This window comes from Marmota monax, unplaced genomic scaffold (genome assembly GCF_021218885.2).
Source record: "Marmota monax isolate L192 unplaced genomic scaffold, Marmota_monax_Labrador192_F-V1.1 WCK01_AAM20220418_F8-fsc00005, whole genome shotgun sequence".
Classification (NCBI taxonomy): Eukaryota; Metazoa; Chordata; class Mammalia; order Rodentia; family Sciuridae; genus Marmota; species Marmota monax.
Window position 1 is genome coordinate 29138979 of NW_026692254.1, and position 23773 is coordinate 29162751.

Genomic DNA, 23773 nt, shown 5'->3' on the forward strand with positions numbered 1-23773 from the left:
CCAGTAAGCTCAGTCCCCAGCTCTTTTTAAAATTTTATTTTGAGACAGGATCTTGCCAGTTTGCCAGGTTGGATTCAAACTTGTGGTCCTCCTACCTTAGTCTCCTGAGTAGCTGGGACTATAGGAGTAAGACATTGCACCCTGCCAGAAATTATCTTTTATATCTTCATTTTCTCTATTTCCATTTTTTATCTCTTCCATATAGTTATAATGTGATTTTTGCTTAAATCAGTATTTACTGTTTCCCTTATTATGCCTTTGTGCTATGAGTCATAACTGAATATTGTAGTACATAATGTTATACCATAATAGTGTACTATGTTATAATCACACTGCCAATGATTATATACATTGTATATACAATATATGAGCATGTATACATAACATAATAATTATGTATACATTGTAGATTATAATCATACTGTAGGTGATTGTATTTTCTCTGTTTTTCCTGAAGTTAGTGCTTTCCTTAGTTTTTTATTTGTTTAGTTTTTTGGTATTTCTAATGTTTTATTTTTCTTTTTGTTTTTGCTTTTTGGTACTGGGGCTTGAATCCAAAGACACTTTACTACTGAACTAAATCCCCACCATTCTCCTTTTTTTTTTTTTTTTTTTGGTGGTGCTGGGATTGAACCCAGGGCCTTGTGCATGCAAGGCAAGCACTCTACCAACTGAGCTATACCCCCATTACCTCCCATCCTTTTTATTTTGGGGAGGACATGGTCTCACTAAGTGGCTGAGGTTGGCCTTGAATTTGTGATCCTTCTGTCTCAGGCTCCTGAGTAGCTGGGTTATGGTGTACATCACAAGTCCCAGGTTTTTTATTTGATGGTAGGAGGAGATGTGGTCTCACTAAGTTCTTAGGTTGGGTTCGGACTCCAGGGTAGGTGCATGCCCACATGCCCAGCAGCTAATTTTTCTTATACTTCTTAATATACATATTAGTTGTAGATGGACACAAAACCTTTATTTTTATTTATTTATCTTTTTATGTGGTGCTGAGGACCGAACCCAGGGCCTCACATATGCTAGGCAAGCGCTCTACTACCGAGCTACAACCCCAGCCCCTAAGAGCTTTTTTTTTTTTAATAACTTTATTTTATTTATTTATTTTTATGTGGTGCTGAGGATCGAATCCAGGCCTCACATGTGCTAGGCAAGTGCTCTACTGTTGAGCTACATTTTTCTCTTTCTTGATTACATTCTGGTTTGGGTAGTTTCCTAGAAATAGTACATGGGAAGTAAATGTTGGACTTTCTGTAAAAATGTCTCTTTTACTACTTTATGCTTGGTTGAAAGTTTGGCTGTCTATAGAATTCTAAGTTGAAGATACTTTTCCTTCAGAATTTTAGACACTACCCTCTTATCCTCTTGCTTCCAAAGTTGCTGCTCAAAGTAGGAAGACAGTTTGCTCCTAATTCTTTGCATGTGACTGTTTTCTCTTTCTGGAAACTTGTAAGAGTGTTATGATATTTCATAATGATGTATTTTGATATGGGTCTCTTCATCCTGCAACACGCTTGGATGCTTTTAGTTGGAAACTGAGAGCCTGTAGTTCTTGGAAATGTGGGATTGTTTTGATGTTGATTATGTTGATTTCCTTTTATTTGTTTATTTTTTGGTGGTGTTGGAGATGGAATCTAGGGACTTGCATGTGCTACGCAGGCACTCTACCACTGAACTACATCCCCAGCCCCTTGATGTTGATTTCTTACTCCTTGTTTCTCTATTCTTGCTTCTCTTTGGATATCTGCTCCTGTGGACTTACTCTCTTCTTATTATTTTATTTTTTAATATTATTATTATTATTATTATTACACTGCTGGGGTAGAACATGCTGGGCAAGTGCTCTACCAAAGAATTATACCCCCAGCCCTTGTTCTGTTTTCTTATCCTCTCTCCTTTCATTTGTCTTTTGTTCTACTTTCTGGGAGATTTCCTCTGTTTTTGTTTTGTTTTGTTTTTTGTTTTTGGTACTAGGGACTTATCCCCGGGGTGCTTTATCACTCACTGAGCTACAACCCTGTCCTTTTAAAAAATTTTTTATTTTGAGACAAGATCTTGCTAGGTTGTTGAAGATCTCACTAAAGTTGCCAAGGCTGGTCTCTAACTTGTAATTCTCCTGCCTCAGCCTCCTGAGACACTGGGATTATAGCCACGGACAACCATACTAGGCCCATTCTGCCTTTTAACCTAGGAGCCTACTGCTTCTTTGCCTGGCAAATTCTTCTTCTCCTTTAAGGTCCAGCTCAAAGGCTGATCCCCTGGAAAGTCATTCCAGTACTTCCAGGGGAGCCCCTGCTCCGTGGCACAGCTTGTTCACACTTCTGTTTCCAAGAAGATCATGAGATATGCAAGGACAGGTCACCCCCTGTCACTTCGTGCCTCTCTGGACCTGGTACAAAGAAAACGTTCAGTATATATTTGCTAGATGACCACAGTGAACCTTGACTCGTGCTGATGTCAAAATCAGTATCTTTACTTTCCACATTGTCTGTTTACCTCAGCTGTGGCTTGGGTGCTGTGGTAACAGCAGCTGCTCTGGTGTCTGGGGACCACTCAAGAGGAGCAAGCATCAGGCATAGCTCCCCCTTCTTTCCTGTCCTTTGAAGTCATGAACTCTGAGAGAAGTGTGGAGATGCCAGAAATTCATCTGGCATACATACTGGCATATATAATCTTGGATCATTATATTGAAAACTCCCAATGTCATTATGGAGCTAAGTTTTTCCTGTTTCAAGCCCAATCCAAGTAAGCAAATTATTTATTTACTCATTCATTTCAGTTGGGGATCAAACCCAAGGCCTTATGTATGCTAGGCAAGCACCCTACCACTGACCTATATCCCTAACCCTTTTTAAATTTTGAGACAGGGCCTTGCTAAATTACCCAGGCTGGCCTCAAACTTGCGATGTCCTTATCTCAGATGTGCTGAGTAGCTGGGATTACAGGCATGTGCCATCACACCTGGCCAGGAGAAAACTTTTATACCTATATCTTGTGACCACCAGCCAGGGCCTTCTGCTCTGGAGCACCTGCCTGCTAAGATCTAAGTCACTACCAATTGAGTCTACAGTTTCTAAGGTTCTGGCTGTCTTTCATATCCACCCCTTAGTCCATTGTTTCACTTTCCCTTTACCTGTCCCCACATACACCCAAAATCTCACGTTACGCTGGGAGAGGATAGCATATGCTTTATAATCCCAGAAACTCGGGTAGTCTAAGGCAGGAGGATTCCAAGTTTGAGGCTAACCTGGGTAATTTAGAGAGACACTGTCTCAAAATACAAAATAAAAAGGGCTGGGGATATAATTCAGTGGTAAAGTACCCCTGGGTTCAATTCCCAGCACTAAAACCAAAAACAAGCAAAAAACATTGATGATAAGAATGAACTCGGGTTGCCTGAGTTTTATGAGGCATATTAGGAAAGAGGTCTCTGTCACCACCCCTTGACTGGAGTGCTGCTATCTTCACTGAACCTGTCCATCTTGGTCTGGCATGGTGGCTTCCCTCCTCCACTCTCTTCAACCCTCGCTGGTTCTGTGTTGGGATATGTGTGCAAGTGCATGCGAGTACATGTATGTTGGAGTGAGATGAGGAAGCATCAGCCATAGGCAGGCTGGACAGAGGGACTGAGCCTTTAGAAAGAACCAAAGTTCCAGAATAAGTCTTTTTTAGAGAAACATGTTTACTATGGCTGCTGTGAGCAAAACTCATATGTTGGTCTAAGAATGCCTATTGGAAAGGGCACTGGAAAAAGAAAAAGGAAACCTGGGGCTATGTCACATGCTGCCGTGTGACCCTGCACATTACTTAACTTCTCTGAGCCTCCTTTCCCTTTTCTGTAAAGTAGGGATTAAAACACCTGCCATTTTATAGCAGAGAGAGATTTAAATTCTGGCTCTTTTGCTTACTAGCCAGATGACTTGGGGCAAGAGCCTTAATTTCATGAGCCTTGATTTCCTCTTCCTTAAATTGAGGGTTTGTAATAGTGTACTCCTCACTGAATTTTTGTAAGAATTAGATGATAATACACAAAAAGAGCCAGTCCTATAAGTACACACCTATAATCCCAGCCACCCAGGAGGCTGAGGCAGGAGGATTGCAAATTCAAGGCCAGCCTTGGCATAATTTAGCAGGACCCTGTCTCAACATTTACAATTTTAAAAAGAGCTAGGGATGTAGCTCCTGGGTTAAAAAAAAAAAAGTCCTGTATACGTGAAAAGCATTCATCTCAGTATCTGGCATACAGTAAGTCTTCAGTAAATGTGAACAGTTTTTTTTGCACAGAGTTATTCTGAGGCCCAAATGAAATTATGTATTTGAAAGTTCTTTGAAAACTTTAAATGTTCATTTCCTTTTCTTCTTCTGAATCTGAGCTTCTCTTAACCAGAATCCATTGGGGTGAGACTGCAGATCTCTGAGTTGGCTTCCCCAGTCAAACCTGCTGGCTGTGAAACAGAGATCACGGAGTGGGAAAGGGCAGAGGGAGGGCCACATGTTCAGGAACCAACATGGTACTGCAGCCCTGAGCCAAATGTGTGTGTAAGCACCTTCCTATAAGCACACATGTGAAAACATGCATGTGTGAGCAGCTGGGCGCAAAGCACCCAGACCCCTCCTGCTTTTGTTTATTTTAGAATATAGATGGGACAAGGCAGTATTTTCTCCCAAATAAATTTGCTTCCAAGTCCAATGTCACTATGAAGCCCTAAGCTGTTGACCTGCACTTTGTGTAGAGGCACAAGAGGGTGGCATGGGGGCTGAGGACCCAGCCATGGGGCCCATGGGGCTGCGCAGTCCACTCAACATCCCTCTCCTTGCCCCGCCCCTCCTCCCTTCCCCAGCTTCTCTGGACTCAGATGCCCTGGAGGCTGAGGCGTGCTGGGCAGGTCATGGGGGCAGGGAGACTGAGCTGGGCCCTTGCAGGGATGAGATCATTCCACGGGATGGTGAGGACACCTGTGCTGGCCCTGGCCATACACACACACACACACACACACACACACACACAGAGAGAGAGAGAGAGAGAGAGAGAGAGAGAGAGAGAGGGTGATGTAACCAGGGGCTTTAACCACAGTGGAAACATGGGGCTCACTTTACAGCCAGGGCTGCCTGAAGTTTATCCTGGTGGAGCCAGCTGCAGCCTTGCCTCCCTTGCTCCCTGCTCCTGTACACAGTTCCCCAGAGTGCCCTTTGCTTTCCCTCTCACACTCTGTTGCTGTTGGGTTTTTGTCAAGCACACCCTTCCCATCCACTTCTTGTTTGCTCACTCATTTTCTTACTCATTTACTCACTCATCCAACAGGTTTAAGTAAGTAACTACTATGTTCCAGGTACCATGTTAGGTTAACCAGGCTAAATTCCTGCCCACATGGGACCTGAGACTAGCAGGAGAAAGAGACAAGGAAATAGTCTATTACAATATTATAATTAGCTATGAAGGAGAAGTACAGATGGTGTTAGAACTGATTGGAGGTGCTAAACCCAAATTTTCTGAAATTCTGCCTATTCTTTAAGTCTAATTCAAATGCCACTTACTCCAAAAGCCTTCCCTGATTTCCCAGCTGGAGTTGATTGCTCCCTTCCCTTCACCCTGAGCTCTTTGTACGGTGCTTATGTATGCATCTATAAATATTTAATGAGTGTTGATTCCATATCAGGTGCTATTCTAGGAACTGGGGACACAGCGGTGAATAACATAGATAAATCCCTGCTGTCACAGAGCTGATATTCCACAGGGGATGGGAGACAGTGTTGGGCAGGATGCTCATAACCTAACAAACTCATAGTGTATATCAGGTAGCAATGTATTCTTTGAAGACAAATAAACATTAACCAGGATCAGAGCTGTGTGCAGTGTGCATACCTATAATTCCAGTTACTTGGGAGGCTGAGGCAGGTTGATTGCAAGTTCAACGCCAACCTGGGAAACTTGGCAAGATCTTATTTCAAAATAAAAATAAAAAGGGCTAGGGAGGTATCTCAGAAGAATATGAATACTCTTGGGTTCAATCCCCAGTACTGACAAAAAAAGAAGTTGGGGGTGGATAGGAAGTTCTGGGGGGGGCATATTTTGCCCAGGGCATAAGGAAGGCCTCTATGAGGAGGTAACAGAAGAACAGAGACCCGTGGGAACTGAGATGTGATGCTTTTGTGGTATGTTAGGTGAACAGTGGGACCACATGACTGGGGTGTGGTAGGAAATGAGGCACCCGGGCCCTTACCAGGAGAGCTTGGGTGAGACAGGAGCTGTCAGGTTTTGAGCAGAGGTATGCCATGAGCTGACTCTATTTCAAAAGGCTTATTCTGGCTGTTGTGCCAAGAATGAGCTGAAAAATGGTCAGGATGGGAGTGGTGAGATCAGCTGAGTTATTGCAGATATCCAAGTGGAGATGATGGTGATATGGACCACACTGAGGTTGGGTGGGGAATGGCAAGGTGATCACACTTGAGATCTATTCTAAAGGGAGGGCTGATGTGATTTCTAAGGGAGTAGATGTGAGCAAAAGAAAGGAATGAAAAAGGATCAGTTGGGTGCAGTGGCTTATGCCTATAATTCCCAGCAGCTTGGGAGGCTGAGGCAGGAGGATCACAAATTCAAGGCCAGCCTGGGCAATTTAGTGAGGTCCTAAGCATCTTAGTGAAAAATAAAATACAAAATAAAAAAGGGCTGGGGGTGTAGCTCAATGTAGAGCACCCCTGGGTTCAAGCCCCGTACTGCAAAAAAAGAAATAAAAAATTTGTCTATACTTGCTATCTTCACTTCCCTCTTCCAACCAGGCTTTTCACTTATCACTGCATCAGAATTGCTCCTGCCAAGGTCACCCACTTGGCATTACTGAATATGATGGCCAATTCTTATGCCTACATAATGGCTATATCCACAGCCTTTTTTATTAAAAAAACACACTTTTTTTAAGTTGTAATTGGACATAATACCTTTATTTATTTTTATGTGGTGCTGAGAATCAAACCCAGTGCCTTACACATGTTAGGCAATTGCTCTACCACGGAGCTACATCCCCAGCCCCACAGCCCTTTTCATTTTTTATTTTGAGGCAGGATTTTTCTAAATTGCCCAGGCTGGCTTTGAACCTGGGATCCTCCTGCCTTAGACTCCCTAGTCACTGGGATTAGTAGGCGCCCTGTTGATATACAACTTTTAAAAATACTTTTGCTGTAAAGGAGAAAGCAGAGAAATGGGGGCAGGCACTAAGGAAGTTGTGGGACCAAAGGAAGTTCTTTTTAAAGAAGGACAACACTTCAGCAGGCTTGTATGTGGACAGGAATGATGTAATAAAGAAAAAAATTTGGATGATGCAGGAGAGAGCTGGAACGATTGTTGGAGAGATGGCCTTGATTGACGAGAGGAGGTGGAGTCCAGTGAGGGTCTGCTCTTGACAAAAGTGTGGTTTGTCCACAGACAGTAGGGAAGGCAGAGTGCGTGCAGGTGCCAGGTACACTGCTCCCGTGCGTGGGCACATATCTTTTCTACAGGAAGATAAATTCCCTGAGAACAGAGTCCCTGGCTTACATGCTGTGTGTGTTTAAGTAAATGAATGTTAGGAGTCTTTGATTTCTAACAAGTGATGCTAATCAGTTGGAGGTAGCTCAAGAAATGAAGCAGAATTCACTGGTCAGACTGTGTGCAGACAAGGAATGGTACCAGTATTTGGAAGCAGTTTTTGGAAGCTCTGATTCTATCCTGAATGTCAATTTCATTTTCCCATCACACTGCAGACCAGCTTTATCTACTTCTTAGTTCATGTGGCAAAGCATAACTACTTTGCCCCTTTGAGATATATTTCTAGACACAATGGTAAACTGTTTCTTGGTCCTGTTTCTCAAATCCTAGGTCAAAGGATTGGATTCATTTAGTTCTTTTGATGTCTACTACTGGGCTGATCAGCTGTGGCCAGGCAGGCAAGAAATATTTGACTGTAATAGTTGGGATCTCTTCTCTGTGGGTGGCTGGGAGTCTTCAGAAAAGAGGGGCTGGGTAGACACCTCAGTCAGTCTCACTATAGTGACTGAGTGGGTAGATAGGTGTGGATGGGTGTATAGATGGGTGATGAATGAATGAATGGATGGATGGACAGATGGATGTTTTAGTTGTGTTGTCAAATAATGCAGCCCAGGAACTTGTAATGAAAAGAGGAGGACTCTTGGCATTGATGGTAGTAGTGGAATTTTGGGGAGACCTCTGAGGATGAAGCCCTTACTACAATTGAGGAGGTAAAATGGGCCACATAGAAAGAGAGCTCATTACTACCAGTCAACGATTTTTGGAAATTCTTCACTACCATTTCTACATGAAGCTAGGAAGTTTCTCCTCCATATTTCCCTTTTAGCTGGAAGTGTAAATGTTTTCAGCTCTCACATTTTTTTCTAATTTCTAAAAATAAGCTGAGTCACACAAAGGGCCCTGTGCTTCCAGAAGGCCTGAGGCAGGTGGTCCTGTCCAATTCTTTTCAGGTGCTCTGAGGAAATCCTGGCTTCCTTTTCTCTCCTCCCACTATTTTGGAACTCACCTTCCTGCAACCCAATCTGCTTCCTTCTCAGGATACCCAGAACCAGAGGTGACTTGGTACAAGGATGACATAGAACTGGACCGATACTGTGGTTTGCCAAAATATGAGATCACTCATCAGGGTAACCGTCACACACTGCAGCTGTACAGGTGAGGGAGAGTGGCCTGTTCTGCACTCTCTGCCCTCCTAAGGGTCCTGCACCTGGATTGTGCCCTCAGAGATGGAGCAGGCTGGGTGGAGGTACCCAGGCACTATCTGAAACGAGAGGCAGGTCTGCCACTGAGTTGAACCACCTGGATAACTGTTTGCCTGCCAGTGGCCGGGATCTCCTAAGGCCAGGGTGGGAGTATTTCTGACAGTCACAGAGCTGAGTGCAACCAGAGGAGATCCTGACCCACATTTTCCATGAGGTCGGCAGCCAAAAAAAGCAACTCTGTCATCGTGACTTCACAAGGGGCTGCGCTGGTCACCTGCTTCTGAAGGGAGCTCTCCTGAGCCCCAAGTCTAATCTAATCCCTCCTGGGACAGCATGAACTTGGTCAGCTGCCACCTTCTTGTGGCCTCAGTTCCTTCAATTCTAACAGAGGGTGAGGGCTGTGGTGACATCTGAGATGGGATGTGGCACTCAGGGCCCGTCTGGTGATGGGGAGAGGGTGCATGCTCAGCTCTGGAAGGTTCTGGCTGTGGGGAGCAGGGGGGGGCTGTCACCTCCGGGGTGGGCTGTCACCTCCGGGGTGGGGGGTGGCACCTCATGCTCCTACTTCTAGGTGTCGAGAAGAAGATGCCGCCATCTACCAGGCCTCTGCCCGGAACTCCAAGGGCATTGTGTCCTGCTCAGGGGTCCTGGAAGTGGGCACCATGACAGAGTACAAGATCCACCAGCGCTGGTTTGCCAAGTTGAAGCGCAAGGCTGCAGCCAAATTGCGGGAGATTGAGCAGAGCTGGAAGCATGGGAAGGATGCTGCAGATGAGGTGGACACCCTGCGCAAGCTCAGCCCTGACCGCTTCCAGCGAAAGCGGCGACTGAGCGGGGCTGAAGTGCCAGTGTCCTCAGCCCCAACCAGGGAGGCTGAAGATGGGACCTCGGCAGCTTGGCAGGAAGGAGAAAGTGAATCTGAGCACCCTGGTCTGGGTCTGATCAACAGTTTTGCTCCTGGAGAGGTGCCCACCAATGGGGAGCCTGCCCCCGAGAATGGGGAGGATGGGGAGCATGGCTTGCTGACATACATCTGTGAGGCCATGGAGCTGGGGCCTCAGAGAGCCCCCCAAAAGGAGTCTGGGGCCAAGAAGAAAAGAAAAGATGAGAAATCTAAGCCAGATCGGCAGAAGCCAGAAATAGAGAAGGCAGCCCGAAGCCACCGCTCTTCAGAAAACTCTGTCTCCAGCTCAAACAAACCTGGTCCTCGCGGGACACAGGGTCCCATGGACATGGAGGAGGTTCAGACCCATCCTAGAGGCAGGGTGGCACGGGGACCTGAGTCTTCTGGAACAGATAGCACCAGGCAGCCAGCCTCTACTGTGGGCACTCAAGACAAGGCCCAGGATGCCTCTGCCCTAACCCATTCCCAGCCCCCAGCCCCTGTCCCAGCCCTAAGTGCAGACCAGCAAGTGTATTTCTCCCTGAAGGACATGTACATGGAGAACTCTCAAGCTATCGGGCCTCAGGGGGAGGAGGAGTCCCCACCCCCAAGTGTCAAGGCATCTGGAAACAGTCCCTTGGGGAAGGTACCCATCAAGGCAAGAGGTGAGGGGGCACCTGCCACCTCTGGCCAGCCTACATCCTCCTTGGCTCCCCAGCCAGCTCGGCCTTTCAACAGGAAGAGATTTGCCCCTCCAAAGCCCAAAGGCGAGCCCACCGCTGACAGCAAGCCCATTTCTTCTTCGGGTCAAGCTCCAGAACATGAGGCCCAGAACTTAGGGAAAGCCCCGTCTCAGGCTTCTGCCCCCGTGCCAACACCCCCTGCCCGCCGGAGACATGGCACTCGGGACAGCCCCTTGCAGGGGCGAGCAGGCCACAGGACTCCAGGAGAGGTGAGTGTGGGTGTTGGGTACTTGGAGGCTGCTCTGGGAAGCTGACCTCATGGAAACTCTTGCCGTAACAGCTTGGCAGCCAGTGAGCAGTGGACTATTTATAGAAGGGGGTGGGGAGGCAAGGGAGTGCCAGCCAGGAGCAGGGGACCATAGGCATGAACCTTGCTCAGCCAATCTCCACTTGCCAGACATGTAGGCAGCACAGCTTGACTGTGTCTTTCTCTTCTGAGATGTGGGAGTTCACAGCCAAGGGGGCTGTGCCTCAGAGGAGGGAAGGAAGACGTTCTCTGGGGGAGGAATGGGCCAGTGGAGAGATGCCCCCCACATTCCATGGGTGGGAGGACTGAGCAGTAGGAGTGTGGTGGAGTGTCCAGTGGCAGGTCTCAACCTGAATGCTCATTAGATTTTTAAACATACTGAATGTCTAGGACATGCTGGTTTAATCTGGGCTTATGTAAGGTTTTAGAGTCAGGTATATACCAAACTACCTTACCAACTTGTGATATTGGGCCCGTCATAAAATAATATTAACAATACGAACTTCATAGGGCTGTTGTGGGAACTAAGGTGCTTAGCCTGACACATTAAGAACTAAATAAATAGCAGTTGGTATAAAATATTAATATTCTGGGAACAAGAGTACCATCAGTTTCTGGGGAGAAGGTAGACAACAGAGAAAAGAGGAGGTTTTGTGTGAGGTGCAGGGGTATTGGGGTGTCCACTTGTTAAGGGCAGAGGCAAATGGGTCTAGACACTAAGGAACTGGAGGATCAGGACTGATAAGATTAACAGTAGGGTTCATGTTTTATGTTCCAGGGGCAGAGGGTGGGCAGGATTTCCCAGGGGTTTAGGGAGCGGGTGTTGTACAGCATGATAGAAAGAAGACAATAGTTCTTATGAGTTTCAAGAGTGATGGTGAAGTAGATAAAATAGATAGAACATATTTATCTATCTGTTTATTTGTTTGATTAGCGGTACTAGGGAGGGAACCTAGGGCTTCATGCATGCTAGGCAAGCACTCTACCACTGAGCTCTGTTCCCAGCCTTTTTTTTTATTTTAAAAATTTATTTACTTTTTAAATTTCATTTCTTGATACCAGGGATTGAACTCAGGGAGCTTAACCACTGAGCCAGTAGCTGGGTTTATAGGCGTGCAGGGACATATTTATAATAAGAAATTATCAATTGCTTATCTAAAATTCTGATTGAATTGGGTGTCCTGTAATTCTTTTTACTAAATCTGGCAATCCTAAGTGGAGATAGCTTCTGATTTTGGCAGGAACTAAGATAGACTTTTTCTAAGGGTAGAGGAAGCAGGATTCCTGCACTGGGGAAATAGAGGCTTTCTGAAGAACAGGAAGAAGATTGGGCAGTAGTGTTTCACAAGTGTGTGGACAGAGGACAGATGGTTTCTTGAAACAGTAAACACACAAGGGACAAGCTGATACAGCACCTCTGGGAGAGCAAAGGGAAAAGAGTGCTTGGTGGAGGTTAAGGAGAGCCCATGTTCAAGGGTGACCAGGGACATGGCTTTATTTCAGTGGATGCTAAGGTCAGACTGTGGAAACAGTTATTTCAGAGGGCTTTGGAGTGGGGCAAACCTCAAGGACCTTGGACCGGACTCTGGACTCTATTGCTTACTTGACTCTTTGTGCTTGGTCTCAGGTAATATGGGGTACTGGTGTGCCAAATTCTTGGGGGCCCAGGGAAAGCTTGCTGGGACTGCTCCACATGCCTGACAGCCTACATGTTGGACTGCAGGGCCTTTCTGGAGAGATGGCCCTTGTAGATCCCTAGGGATTTCACTTCGGAAGTGAGTAGGCTGATTGCCAAGTCTGTGTGTGAATCTCACTTCACTGGGTATGGGGAACCCCACACCAGGGTGGCTGCATCTTCCAGGCAGGTCCCAGGCAGGATGTGCCAGTCCCACCCCTTCCAAAGGTGGGGGATGGCAGGGATAGTGCAGGCATCTGAGAGGTTGAATTGATTTCATTACTTCTGCAAAACCTTGTGTGATTTTAATTTTTTTAAATTAATTAACTAATGATTTTTTTTTCTTTTTGTACCAGGGATGGAACTCAGGGACATTTAACTGCTGAGCCACATTCCCAGCCCCCTTTTTAGTTTTTAGTTTTTATTTTGAAACTTGCTTATGGCCTCATTAAATTTCTGAGACTGGCCTTGAACTTGTGATCCTTCCACCTCAGCCTTCCAAGTTGCTAGGATTACAGGCATATCGCCATGATCAGAATTTTTTTCTAATTTAAAAAGTTTTTTTTTAAATATACACATGAAAAATATATTTAACATAGATGCATATTTTTAAGTTGTTGTTTTTTTAGTGAACAAATTTGGTTTTTCATATTTTTATCCTACCAAATTAAAAATAAAATTAAGTCAAGGTGTGCTAGCACATGTAATTCTGTAATTCTAGTTACTTGGGAGGCTGAGCAGCAGGATCCCAAGTTTGAGAACAGCCTGGGCCACTTAGTGAGACCCTGTCTCAAAATAAAAATAAAAATGGCTGGTGTTGTAGCCTGGTGGTACAGCACCCCTGGGTTTAATCTTCAGTACAAAAATCCTATTTTTTAAAAAGAGTGGCAGAATAATCTGTCAGAACAAACCAGTTATGTTGGTATGATATTATGTGCTTTAACAAATCAAGTTTGAAGAGCAATCCTCAGAGTTGTTAACTTTATGCTAATACATATTAAAGATTCCAGCTAATAAAAAATCTTATTTTTCTGATTATAAGAGGAAATATAGAAAATATGGGAGAAGGGCTGTGCTTGTAGCTCAGTGGTAGAGCACTTACCTAGCATATGTGAGGCAGTGGGTTTGATTTTTCAGCACCACATATAAATAAATAAAATAAAAGTCCATTGACAACTTAAAAAAAAAGAAAATATAGGAGAAACCCTAAAAATTAAAAGGAGAAAGTAAAATTCATCTATAATCTACTATTCAGAGAGAGCCATTATCCAAGAGATGGTGTTATATCATGGTGACTCTAACAGTCTCTAATATACACAGTTTTATTACTTTTTAATTTTTAAAATTTAATTTTCACTGTTACTCTGATTTAGTTTTTTTAAAAATTCATTTATTTATTCTAATTTGTTATACATGACGGCAGAATGCATTTCAATTCATAGTACACATATAGAGCACAATTTTTCATTTCTCTGGTTGTACACAAAGTAGAAAGTAGAATCACACCATTCGTGTCTTCATACGTGTACTTATCTGATTTAGCTTTATATCATTCTTTATTCTCATTTCATGAACATTTCACTAAGGTTTCTAAATACTTTCTATGTGTATGATTTTTATTTATTTATTTTTTGATGGCACTGGGGATTGAAACCAGGGTTGCTTCACCACTGAGCCACATCCCCATCCTTGTTTGTTTTTTTTATTATTATTTTTTATACTTATTTTTTAGTATTTGGCGGACACAACATCTTTGTTTGTATGTGGTGCTGAGGATCGAACCCGGGCCGCACGCATGCCAGGCGAGCGCGAAACGGCTTGAGCCACATCCCCAGCCCCCTTGTTTATTTTTTATTTTGAGACAGGGTCTCACTAAGTTGCTTAGGACCTTGCCAAGTTGCCAAGGCTGGTTTCAAACCTGAAATTCTCCTGCCTCAATCTCTAAAGTTGCAGGTATTATAGGCATGCACCACCACACCTGGCCTTTACTTTATATCTCTATGTTCACCATTTTAACAAAATTTATCTTTAAAAAAGTGATGACTTACTTTTAATAAGATTATAAAGCCAATTAAATCCTTTCATGAATAACTAAAGGAAGACTTGAATTTTTTTTTCTTTTTACTGTCCTTGGAATTGATTTCAGGGCCTCTACCACTGAGCTATACCAGCCCCCAGATTTGCATTTTGAATAATCTTTTGGAAAACTTGTTAGATATGTATTTTAAAATAGCTTTATTGAGATATAATTTACATATAATGAAATCATTTATTTATTTTAAATATATAATTTATTTACTTATTTTTGTACTGGGACTTGAAAAGAGGGGCACAGTTTTACCACTGAACTACATTCCCAGCCCCATTTTTTTCCCCTTTGAGACAGGGTCTAAGTTGCCCAGGCTGGCCTCAAACTCGCAATCCTCCTGCCTTAGCCTCCTGAGTAGCTTGGATTACAGGCATGCACTACCCCCCAACTAGGTATATAGTTTAATGTACACAGTTCAGAACTGTATAACTATCATTCACAATCCAGTTTTAGAACATTTCCACCATGCCAAAAAGATCCCTCTTCCCTTTTGTAGTCCATTCCTGTTCCCACTCCAAACCAGGGCAACCACTAATCTACTTTCTTTCTTAATATCATTGATTTTTTTATAACTGTATTTTATTTATTTATTTATTTGGTGATCAGGCTCCAACTTAAGTGCCTCACACTAGAACACGTGCTAGACAAGTGTTCTACCATTGAACCCTCATTGATATTTTGATTGGGATTGCATTAAGCATAAGAATTCATTTGGGGTATTTATTTTCATTACTCAAATTTCCCTTCCTTCCTTCCTTCCTTCCTTCCTTCCTTCCTTCCTTCCTTCCTTCCTTCCTTCCTTCCTTCCTTTCTTTCTTTCTCTGTTTTTTTCTTCCCAGCACGTCTTTTGTCAGGGCTGGGTACTTTAAGAGTCTCTGCTTCTGGAATAGGATGCAGCTGCTTTTTAGTGCCCTAACCTGACATGTTTTCTGAGATTGCTTCAGATCTCTGGAGTCCAGGAATATGCAGACCTGATAAAATGCCTGGTCTGCCAAATCTTCAGAGGGGACAGGGTATGTATGGGAGAGCTCTGCTGAATTATTCGAGACCTAAGGATGTCTCTTTCTGCTGGTATCAGTGGCATACACCTACAATCCCAGTGACTCAGGAGGCTGAGGTAGGAGGAATACAAGTTCAAGGCCAGTATGGGGAATAAAAATAAAAAGGGCTAGAGATGAAGGGAAAAAAATGTCTCTGACTGAGAAACATTGTAAGTCTTGAGGACAGTCATTCTGAGATATGGGAACTCCCTGCTCACACTAAGAGCTCTTTGGTTTTCAGGGAATACACATGTAAGTATTGTGTATATAAAATACACAGAGCAGAGCTTGAAGAGAAACATGATCCTTGTCCTGAGAAATTGTCTACTAAATAGTGGGGATGAGACTCACACCAGACAATAGGATCAAGGAGGGTATTGAGAATGGTAACTGCAGTGCGTTTCCACACAGGGAGAGTGTTGTGATCTGGAGTCATCAGGGAAGGCATCTGGAAAGTGACCAGACTGTAGATAGCATGTAAAGGATTTAATCCTGGAAATGTCATATTAGAAAAACATTGAATAGCTGGGCACAGTGGTGAATGCCTGTAATCCCAATGGCTCAGGAGGCTGAGGCAGGAGGATCACAAGTTTAAGGCCACTTTGGGTAATTTAGCAAGGCCCTCAACAACTTTTCGAGAACCTATCTCAAATAAAAAGTGCTAGAGGTGTGGCTCAGTGGTAGAACACTCTTAAAAGAAAAAGACAAACATCAAATAGAATTTTTAAAAAAATATATAAAATAATGCCTATAATATCCCCAGATAGACACTTTAGATAGCTGAAAGAGAGGAAGGAAGACACCTTAGAAAAGATGACTAGTATGAAGCATAGGTCAGGTGAAGCATAGACTACAAAACCAGCCTGTCCTAATTTAATGCCTGATGAATTAGAAGCTTCTCAACACGTTTTCTTCCCATCTATGTCTTGTGTTTTGCTTGCCTTTTTTGTTGTTGTTATTGTTTCTGCATCAATTCTAACATTATCTAGGGTTAAGGAGTGAGGCAGAAAGAAGAAAGAACTGGTTTATTGAATATTAGCTTCCATTAGTGCTAGGTTAGATAATTCAGATCAACTTTATCACTGAGGACAACTAGAAAATCTGGTCAAAATATAAACATGTCTTTTCAAAACATTGGAAAGCTAACAAAATGAAGAATGACTGATCCAATGTCTAGGAGGAGGTGGGAATCAAGAATGGTGGGCCCAGTATTTGGCATAGCTTTTGTTCTAGGGGTGTTTACCACTCTAAAATAGGAGAATGAGACTGGGCAGTATTTTAGACATTCTTATGGAACTAAGGAAGCAAAAAATGGAGTCTATGATCTCAAGAATGGGAGCCCTGACAGGCCCCTTGGGCTTTGGGTTGGGACCTAGAATTTTGTACTATAGAAATAAGGGGAACCAGGAATTGAGGTATTGATGCACTCTGAATCATCTGGATGACTAAGAAGTATCTCAGTTTATGAAACTAGATCAAGGTGATTCAAGACATCTAGTACCAACAGACCCTGGCAGAAGTAATCAAAAATCATATCTGAAGGGTCTCAGTATCATCTTATTCCTCAAATTACTTTAAAAAAAAAGAGTTTCAAGATTAATATTTACCACCAAACTAAGATGAGCAGGAAAAGAAAACATGAAAAGAACTATCCCAGCAGACAATAAAAACAAGCCCACGGAGTTCCAACTTTTGGAATTATCAGACATGAGCTACAAAACTTGCCAGATATGGTGGCACACATTTGTAATCCTAGCTACTTGGGAGGCTGAGGCAGGTCTTGGCATTTTAGCGAGACCCTATTTCAAAATAAAAAATAGAAAGGGCTGGGGATGTAGTTCAGCAGTAGAGTATTTGCAAGCTGAGGCCTTGGGTTCAGTCTCAAGTACTAAAAAAAAAAAAAAAAAAAAAGAAAGGAAAAGAAAAAAGAAAAAAAAACAAAACAAAAAATCTAAAACTCTACTTCTATATTCAAGAGGGTAAAAAATCAAGACTGGAAACTATTAACCATACAAAGTAGCAGAGAACTATTAACTATACAAAGTAGCCAGATATGGTAGTTTATGCTTGTAATCTCAGCTAGGAGACTAAGACAGGAGGATTGGAAGTTTGAGGCCAGTGTGAGAAACTACTTAGACCTTGTCTCAAAATATAAAAAGAGCAGGGGGTACAACTCAGAGGTAGATTACTTGCCTACCATGAGCAAGACCATAGGTTCAACCCTCAATACTGCAAAAAAGAAAATAAGCCAGCTAGAATTCCAGGAATAAAAAATTAAATTATTTACTCTGGTTATGGCAGCTACAATTCTCACACTTCCCCCTGTACATCCCATTGAATGAAGGTTAAAAACTTAGGCAAAATGCATGGTACAGTTATTTGATAATTTTGAAAAGCAAATAATAGTAATCGATTGGAGGAGTCCAGAATTTAAAGTCCTGCCAAAGCTGTGTGTGGTGGCATGTGGCTGTAGTCCCAGCTCCTCTGGAAGCTGAGGTAGTAGGATCACCTCAGCCCAGGAATTTGAGACCTGCTGGGCTACATAGTGAGACCCTTTCTTAAAAGAAAAGAAAAAAGAAGAAGCAGAAGAAGAAAAGAGAAAGAGAAAAGAAAGAAAGGAAAAAAATAAAAAAGGCTGGGACATAGCTCAGTGTTAGAGTACTTGCCTGGCATATTCAAGGCTCTGGGTTTGATCCCAAGCACCACATACACACAAATACCATTGATTGAATCAGCAGTGTTTACCTTAATTTCCCTGTTCTGGCATTTCCTGGCCTGGTCTTACTGCAATCCGAAACCCTAGGTAAGCATCAATATGGACAGAGAGTCTAGAGAAACCCTCTAGACTAGGCTTGAGGAATGGGAAAGGGATCTTCCAGTAAGGACAGTAGTAGCAGCAGAGGCCATAGATGCCTAAAACTTTGAAGGAGAAGAATCCTCCTCTTCGTTCAGAGAAACTCTGGGCCTAAGAGGGTGGATGAAACCCTGTTGTCTTGTTCTTGGTCCAGGGCAAGGCTCGTGTGTGAAAGTATGTGGCAGAGTGGGGTAAATGGAGCCCCAGCTATTTGGCCAGAGGATTGAAAAGAGAAGCCCTAGGGATCTATAAAGCATCGAGGAGATCATGGAGAGGGAGAAGCTTGGGAAAATGACCTCTGAGAGTCATTAATGACCTCTGAGTTTATAAGCTCTTTACAAATTTCTGGGCTCATTTCCAAAGCTGGTCATACAAGGATCTGATTCTGAACAACATATCAAAAACATTGAGAATGGAACTAACAGATCCTTATCCAAGTTCCAGACTGCCAACTGGGTGGCACACACAGAGGAAAGATCCAAATAGCACTGGAAAGACTTTGAAATTGGGAATGACTTTAAAACTACAACCTCATAGGGTTGCAGCCAGAACACAACCAGGTAGATTGCCTGCTAAGACAAAAATATGAACATTCTCCATAGGATTTAAACAAGAACCAGAGTCTTGTAATGTCCAGGATGTAACCATAATTATTTGGCATATGAAGAAAATCTCATTTTCATGGGAGAGACAATCAAAGAATGCCAGTACCAAGAAGACATAGATATATTGGAATTATCTGACTTAAGAATTGTTACAGTAAACATATGACAAGTAAGGGTGAACATTGGAAATGAATGGAAAGATACAAAGAAATAAAAGAGCTGGGCACAGTGGTACACACCTGTAATCCCAGCTATTTGGGAAGTTGAGGCAGGAGGATAGAAAGTTCAAGGCCAACCTCGACAACTTAGTGAGACCCTGTCTCAAAATATAAATACATATAAATGGCTAATTAACTTGAAATTATAGAAAAAGAAATAATTTATTTCTGAACAATAGAGATAAAAAAAATTAGAAAAATAAATGAACAGAGCCTCAGAGACCTAGGATGTAATATCAAAATGTCATTAAATAACCAGGAGAGGAGAAAGAGCATGGTACAGAATTTTAAAAAATATGTGAAGAAGTAATGGCTGAAAACTTTCCTAATTTGGCAAAAAACATGAACCTATAGATCAAGAAGTTTAATAAACCTCAAACAGGATAAGCCTGCATAGTTCCTCATCCAGAAACAATTGAATTGCTGGAAAAAATATTTAAATTAGCCAGAAAAAATAACAAAGAAGAGAAACAATGATTTGAATGACTGCAATTTCTCATATGAGACAATGAGTTCACAAGGAAGAGGAACAGGGCTGGGGCCGTAGCTCAGTAGTAGAGTGCTTGCCTTGCATGTGTGAAGCACTGGGTTCGATCCTCAGCACCGCATATAAATAAATAAATGGAGATATTGTGTCCGTCTACAACTAAGAAAATTAAAAAGAGGAACAACATCTTTTAAATGCTGGAAGAAAAAGACTTACCTATAATTTTATATTTAACATAAATATCTTGAAGTATTGAAGGCAAAATAAAGTCATTCTCAGATAAAGAAAAAAATTAAGAGAATACACCAGCAGCAGATCTCATTTACTTTAGAAGAATTGCTAAAGTAAATGTTTAAGAAGGGAACTGAGCCAGGTGTGGTGGCACACACCTGTAACCTCAGTGACCCAGGTGGCTGAGGCAGAATTGCAAGTTTGAGGCCAGCCTCAGCAACTTAGTGAGAGGCCCTAAGCAACTTAGTGAGACCCTGTCTCAAAATAAAAGTGAAAAGAGTGCTGGCTGGTGATGTGGCTCAGTGGTTAAGTGCCCCTCGGTTCAATCCCTGATATCACCACCACCACCAACAAAAAGAACTGATTTTAGAAGGAAACTTGCAAAATGAAGAATGGAAGAAGAGGTCTGGGATTGTGGGTCAGTGGTAGAGTGCTTGCCTAGCAGGTATGAGGCACTAGGTTTGATCCTCAGAACCACATAAAAATAAATAAAAATAAAGGTATTGTGTCCTTCTACAACCAAAAAAAAAATTTAATGTTTTTAAAAAAGAATGAAGGAAGAGGAACAGAAATGGTAAATATGATAGATTAGTCTTTTCCTCTTGAATTCTTTAAAATATGTTTGAAGCTACAAGCTGGGTTCAATCCTCAGTACCACATACAAATAAGTAAATGAATAAAGATGTTGTGTCCATCTACAACTAAAAAAATTTAAAATATGTTTGAAGCTAGAAACTACAGCATTGTCTGCTGGAGTTTTTAATATATGTGAATATATAAGTTAACTACAACATAAAGAGGGAGAGGGTAAGAAGTCCTTTATGGTGGTGAGATTACTACATGTCATTTAAAGTGGTCAAATATTGACAGTAAATAGACTGTGCAAGTTAAGTATGTATATTGTAATTCCTAGAGCATCAACTAAAACAATATACAAGAGTAAAAAGCACAATATATGTGAAAGTAGAATATTAAAAAACAAGCTGAGTGCATGGCACATGCCCATAATCCCAGCAGCTCCAGAGGCTGAGGCAGAAGGATCACAAGTTCAAAGCCAGCCTCAGCAATTTAGTGAGGTGCTAAGTAACTCAGTGAGACACTGTCTTAAAATAAAATACAAAATAGGACTGGTGATGTGGCTCAGTGGTTGAGTGCCCCAGTACTTGCTCCTCCAAAAATTCATATAATCTAAAGAAGTCAAGAGAGGGGAAACTGGAAGGAAAAACAGAGAGAATTCTGTAGTTTGGATCTTAAAAGTCCCAAAAGGCACATGTGTGAAAGGTAAAAAGTCCCAATGTGGCACTATTGGGAGGTGGTAAAACTTTAAGAGGTGGGGACTAGTTGGAGTCTTCCAGTCATTGGGGGCATGCCCTTGAAAGGGACATTGGACCCCAACCCCTTCCTCCCTTTCGTTTTTACTTCCTGGCTGCCATGAAGTGAACAACTTATTTCATCACATGCTCCCTGTCGTGATGCACTGCCTTGCTGCAGGCCCAAAAGCAACAGGGCCAACTGACCGTGGACTGAACTCTTCAAAACTGTGAGCAAAAATAAACTAAAAAAGAAATTTTTTTAGTTGTAGATGGACACCAATCTTTATTTTATTTATTTATTTTTATGTGGTACCTCATATGGGTAAGGCAAGTGCTCTACCACTAAGTTACAACCCAACCCTTAATTTTTTCTTTTTAATAAGTTGATTTTTTTCAACTATTTTTTATAGTAATGGAAAGCTAACTAACACAGATAACAAATACAAAACAAATAATAAATTGACTTTTTTACTGCTTGCCTAGCAGGTGTGAGGCACTAGGTTTGATCCTCAGAACCACATAAAAATAAATAAAAATAAAGGTATTGTGTCCATCTACAACTATGTAAATAATTAAACCATGTAAATAATTAAATACTAAATGTAAATGGTATAAATACACCAATTAAAAGACAAGAGATTATGAGACTGAATCAAAAAACATTCCCTAGCTAGGTGCAGTGGCACACACCTGTAATCCCAGCAACTTCAGAGGCTGTAACAGGAGGATTGCAAGTCCAAGGCCAGCTGCAGCAGTTTAGCAAGGCCCTAAGCAACTTAGTGAGACCCTGTCTCAAATTAAAAATAAAAAAGAGTTGGGGATGTAGTTCAGGGTCCCTGGGTTAGATCCCCAGTATGAATAAAAATTAATAAATAAAACAAAACATTCCCAACCCTTCATACAAGAAATTCATTTCAAATATAATGATATAGGTAATTAAAGGTAAAATAATAGGGTAAAATAATAAGGCTAGGGTTGTAGCTCGGTTGTAGAGCTCTTGCCTAGCATGTGTGAGGCACTGGGTTTGATCCTTAGCAACACATACAAATATAAAAATAAAATAAAGGTATTATGTCCATCTATGTATTATGTATTATGTCCATCTAAAACTAAAATCATTTTTAAAAGTAAAATAATAGAATTATATATATTCTGTAAATACTAAGCAAACAAAAGTTGGAGTGGCCATATTATTATCAAGCAAAGACATCAAAGCAAAGAAAATAACTAGTTGATTTTCTAATAAAATAATAGTTGGTTTTCTCAACTATTTTTTATAGTAATTAAAAGCTAATTAACACAGATAACAAATACAAAACAATAAATTGACTTATTCAAGAAAGCATAATAACGAAAATGGGTATGTATCTAATAATATAGCTTCAAAATACATGAAACAAAAACTGGTAGAACTGAAAGGAGAAATAGACAGTTGGAAACTTTAACACTCCTCTCTCAGTAATTCATAGATATAGTAGATAGAAAATCAGAAAGAATATAAAAGAACTGAATAGCACTGTCAATCAACTGGAGCTAATAGACATTTATATAATACTAATTCAAGTGCATATAAAAATTCACCAAATAGATCATATCCAGAATCATAAAACAAACCTTAACAAATGTGAAATAATTAAAATAATAGAAAATATGTTCTCTGACCAAAATGGAATTAAACTAGAAATTAATGACAGAAAAATAATAGGAAAATCTCCAAATACTTTTAAATTAAAGAAAATAGTTTTATGGGTTCAAAGAGGAAGGTTTTTGATTTTATTTCTGTTGTTGTAGTACTGGGGATTGAACCCAGGGGTTCTCTACCATTGTGCTACATACCCATCCCTCTATTTTATTTTGAGACAGAATCTCTGTTAGTTGCCCAGGCTGCTCTCAAATTTGGATTCCTCCTGCCTCAGCCTCCCAAGTGGCTGGGGTTACGGATGTGCATTACCATGCCCAGCTCAAGGAGGAAATTTTAAGGGCAATTGGTAAACATTTTGAATTGAATGAAAATGAAAATATGAAAGTTTGGAATCTGCTTAATCAATGTTTTGAGGAAATTTTATAGCATTAAAGGTTTATATTAGAAGAAAGGTCTAAAACCAATTACCTAAGCCCTTACCTTAGAAAACTAGAGAAGAGGGCTGAGGCTGTAGCTTAGTGGTAGAGCACTTGCCTAGCATGTACGAGGTAATGGGTTTGATCCTCAGCACCTCACAAAAATAAATAAATAAGGGCTAGGGTTGTGGCTCAGTGGTAGAGTGCTCTCCTAGCATGCACGAAGCACTACTGAGCACCACATAAAAATGAAATAAAGATATTGTGTGTCCATGTACAACTAAAAAATAAATAAAATAAAGGTATTACTTATGTCCATCTTCAACTTAAAAAATATTTTGAAAGAACAGAATGAACCCAAAACAAGCAGAATAAAGGAAATAAAAGACAAATGAGAGGAAATAAATTAAACCCAAAGTTGGTTATTTGAAAAGATTGGTAATATTTATATACTTCTAGCAAGACTCAAAACAAGAGAGGAGACACAAAATACCAATATTAAGAATATAAGAGAGGATATCACTGCAGACCTTGTGAACATTAAAAGGGTAATAAGGGGCTGGGGCTGTAGCTCAGTGACAGAGCGCTTGCCTAGCATGC

The 23773-nt window shown here is 41.5% G+C and overlaps 1 protein-coding gene across 8 annotated transcripts in view; it reads left to right on the forward strand.

The window, feature by feature from the left end:
- Window positions 1-23773, forward strand: part of LOC124088472 (sodium/nucleoside cotransporter 1) — a 118019-nt gene that overhangs the window by 11288 nt on the left and 82958 nt on the right. For 6 of the 8 annotated variants that reach the window (XR_009226272.1, XR_006850364.1, XM_046438140.1 and 3 more), the window contains 2 exons: window positions 8566-8683; window positions 9302-10565. The exons of 1 other annotated variant lie outside the window; for it this stretch is intronic. Coding sequence is in view for 5 of the 7 variants with exons in the window: in XM_046438140.1 (XP_046294096.1) it covers window positions 8566-8683; window positions 9302-10565 (1382 nt within the window). In the remaining 2 variants the exon portion in view is untranslated. The remainder of the gene's footprint in view (window positions 1-8565; window positions 8684-9301; window positions 10566-23773) is intronic. One more of the 8 variants, XM_046438147.2, reaches the window with a different exon arrangement.